General features: G+C 44.1%; 1 protein-coding gene across 1 annotated transcript; it reads right to left on the bottom strand.

The window, feature by feature from the left end:
* Window positions 1-391: 391 nt before the first annotated feature.
* On the bottom strand, window positions 392-3,756 carry LOC116376109 (solute carrier organic anion transporter family member 5A1-like). The gene is made up of 3 exons (XM_031835013.1): window positions 3,563-3,756; window positions 1,324-3,033; window positions 392-396 (listed from the first exon to the last, which is right to left on the bottom strand). Exons 2-3 carry the CDS (start codon window positions 2,324-2,326, stop codon window positions 392-394), a joined length of 1,008 nt encoding a protein of 335 aa, XP_031690873.1. The 5' UTR covers window positions 2,327-3,033; window positions 3,563-3,756.
* Between the last annotated feature and the right edge of the window lie 203 nt (window positions 3,757-3,959).

The following is a 3,959-nucleotide window of genomic DNA, read 5'->3' as shown; positions in this document are numbered from 1 at the left end:
AGAGTCCAACCCACCACTCTGTGTTTACATTATTTATCACATCATTAGTCTGCTCATAATTGACATAATTGTGTACAGACTGCTGACAGCCTGCCTTTGTTAGAGTTCCATGAAGATGTGAGGTGAACTACAGAGAAAAGGCTCTAGTTATAAGGAGACATTGTAGGAACCTGGGTTCTACAGGGGGCTAGACTAGTCGAGTAGAGATATGGTAGAGAGATATGGAAGACCATCCCTCACCATAACCTCCACATGTGCCGGTCTAGCCACATTTATAACGGAACCCAATCAGCAAAGCTAATTGAGACTAATTCTGTTAGCGACGGCTAATTGTGTGTCCTCAGAGCTCTGAGAGGAATGTCTGTTCCCGTCCCTGTTCATCACCCGACCTCTATGCTAAACAGAACGCATTGGAGAACGTACAATATGAGAACCAGGGTTGGGGTTAATTCCACTAATTAAATTCTAATTAAATTCCCTCTGACTGTAAATTCAATTCAATTTCAATTCCTCAGAATGATTATGTCACTATACTAGAAATATAGAAATACAAGTTTAAATTATTATTTTTAAATCCTGCAGTCAATGTTTTATACTAAGTGCATTAACTCCATTACGTAACATATTGAATTCTAATTCAATTCAATTCCAAAGATAAAATGTTTTTACAATTCCAATACAAAATTTTTAATTCCAATTCAATTCCAATCCCATAACCTGAAGATTGTTGAAATTCATTTTTTTTTAAATTCGACCTTAAATAATTCCACTGCACAACCTCACCTCCACCCCCCAAAAAGTATTTTGTGAACTAACACTTGCACTTTACTTTTCTTCCCACTTTACTAGCTCTAACTTTGCTGATAGCTACTTTATTGTGGAAAAAATGTACTTATTATGACTGTGATATGGTTCTCCCAACCTAGCATTCTTAAGATGAATGCACTAACTAAGTCACTCTGGATAAGAGTGTCTGCTAAATGACTCAAATGTCAATGTTAATGTAAACATAAATTCTCCACTTCATGAGTCAATTCAAGAATTTCTAATTGAATTGGAATTGAGCCCAATTCATGAGAACATATGACAGCACTATGAGAACTTGATGTGAACCTCATGATCCGCGAAATTCCACTTTCCAGGGATATATATATATATATATACTGTATTGTATTCACAAGCTACATATGTTTAATAACACCTGAAACAGTCAGTAGCCCAGTTTACTCAGCAAAGTGGGCCAGTAAAAACCTTTCTGACCTCAGCTTGGTAGAAATTAGATTGTTCTAACAGATATATAACGATTAATCAAATGTGTCTTACCGAGGTAGAGGGAGGCATTCTCCTTCTTGACGTTGTCGTCCAGGTAGGTGGGTCCCAGGGTATAGATGGGCGTCGACCCCATACCCACCAGGATCTGTGCACAGATAAATAGCGCCACGTACAGGTTGTGTTCGTTACCCTCCTGGTCTCGGGGGCACGACGCCACGTCCAAGGCATCCCGCCCGCTGCCGTTCCCGCTCTGGCACAGACCCTCGTGGCCCGTGGACGAGTTGAGCTCCTGGATCTGGTAGGGTGGTGAGATGAAGTGTGGCAAGGAGAACAGAGCCGCCCCTATGGCTATGAACACCCCTCCTACCGCCAGCCAACGCGGCCTCTGACCCCTGCCTCCAAAGTAGGAGATGAAGACGACGACGAAGAGAGAGCCGATGTCAAAGCAGCTGACAAGAAGGCCGGACTCGGAGCTGCGGAGGCTGTAACGCTTCTCGATGGTGGTGATGACGCTACTCAGGTAGCCCGATACCATCAGCGACTGGATGAACGTCAGGTAGCACATGCAGAACAGGAAGCAGCGCGAGTCTGCCAGGATGGCTTGCACATACTTCCTGGCGGGGATACGGAGGAAGCGGGTTAAAGAGAAGCCTAGTTTCTTATCCCTGGCTTCAGTGGCCATGGAGCTTCTCAGCCCCATCAGGCTGGAGGCTGAGGGGGACTGGAGCTTGAAGTCTGTCAGAGAGGAGGGAGACTCTGCCTGGCTAGAGTCAGGGTCAGTGGGGGTTTGACGATGGAGCTGGCTGCTGTGGTGGTCGGTGGCTGCTGTGGCCATGGAGGTTTGGGTGGTATGGACCAGACGTGGTTCCCCCAGCAGAGGCTCATCACAGCCTGACAGACAGGGCCCATTCAGGATGGGGAGACTCTTGGACTTGAAGCAGCTCCCTGTGTCATGGGTCATGTACTGATACTGGTTCTGGAACTGTAGGACCTCACGGACCTCCAGGGAATCTGATAGGTCGGAGCCCGTCTCGTCATTGTCTGATGACATCATTGTGTTTGTTGGGCTACTGAAGATAACTACGGCTTGAGTATCACTGTATCTCAGTTTAGCTTATTTGGATCCCCATTAGCTGTTGCTCGGGCAGCAACTACTCTTTCTGGGGGCCAGTGTCTCAGAGTGGATAGCTAGAGCCACATTAGCACACAGTACTAGTGTGACTAGTACTACTTCTGGGCAGACAGCAGTAGAAAGTACACTGCCCTGACAGTAGATATGGAGACCTGTGTTGGTGCTGGTGGGACTCTCTAGCAATGGACATGATTCAGCTGCATTGCTGTTTGCACTTAGCAGAGCAATGCTGCTTTGCTTATATCACAAACATACTATGTATGCTCCTCATTTGGGCTAAAATAAATAAATACAAATATCTCACAAACAACTAAACAGCGCTATCTGGGTTGGATAGAAAAACATAACGTTTTTCAACTGTGTGATTCCAGCGAGCCAGCCCGACCGTTATTTCTATGAAGTAATTCTGTTGACAGGCAACACGCAAGCAAAACACTAAGGGAACTATGTAAGCTATCTGAGATGTTTGGATTTGGAGAAGATAATAGGTCCTTTGTATAGTTTTGTTTTTTTCAGTCCTGTTTTTCGTTTTTCTGGTCAGTGGTGATTTGATAGCTCTTTGTTTAGTTGTCACTGCATTAAGTCCTCGTGGGGAAGCTTGTTTCTCTCTCAAACAGCTGAGCAGAATCCTACAGAGAAATGACAGTGGAGACAATTTACCACAAAAGCATTCACCTGACAGCACTTTGTGACATAAACTGGTGTAAGAAGGGCTTTATAAATACATTTGATTGATTGACAAATAGGCTATTCTCCATGTGTACAAGGTTGTTACATGTGTTACATCTCCATCGTGGTTCGTCTTTCCTATATCCCACTGGCAACATTGTGTTTTACAATTTTAGAAACAAGTCATACGATATAGGTTACATATTCGATGAATAACGGTCAACAAGAAACAGTAATTTCCTACAAAACAAATCAGCATAATTGAGCCGAAATTAAAACCTGCCATAGCAAATATCCCGTTCTGTCAAGCGATGAATTCAGAGAACAATGAAAAACACCACTGGTTACCCTTTCAGAAAATATAGGCTACATGATTCAAGTAACTATTCAGAGATACAGCTGTAACCGTTCTTGAACCTAACTGTTATGTTGACACCAAACTTCCAGACAATGTAAAGAGAAAAGCGACCGTAAGATGCCATCGTTTACCGTATTGAGGCTCGAATCCTCGCGCAGGACCGAGAGACGGAAGTAGGCTGTTGTCTCCGACGCTGCCACTCAGTGAATGAGATTGCGGATGGTGTGGGGGAATAGGCTAATATAAAGGGGCGAATTATTTTTCACGCAAGCGACCGGGATTTGTAGTCCTTCCATCGCCATGCTCTCCCTTAATTCCCCTTACGTTCTCTCCAAACATGAGAAACAAGTGGTGATTGTCTGCTCTAGCCTACTCTGATTGTCGTGAAAACGACATGCGGAGCGTCAGAAAAGATGATGTATGTTTCGCTATAAATGTAATCGATTATGTGGACAGTGAGACACAAAGTTCCAAAATGATTGGTCAGCCGCTCAGCTCATTCAGAACACAGCATTATAATCGACAGCT

Source organism: Oncorhynchus kisutch, linkage group LG11, assembly GCF_002021735.2.
Source record: "Oncorhynchus kisutch isolate 150728-3 linkage group LG11, Okis_V2, whole genome shotgun sequence".
NCBI lineage: Eukaryota > Metazoa > Chordata > Actinopteri > Salmoniformes > Salmonidae > Oncorhynchus > Oncorhynchus kisutch.
This window is presented reverse-complemented; position numbering and strand designations above follow the sequence as displayed.

Excerpts from the sequence above, each read along its gene's own strand:
- LOC116376109 (XM_031835013.1), bottom strand. The coding sequence starts at position 2,326 with ATGATGTCATCAGACAATGACGAGACGGGCTCCGACCTATCAGATTCC.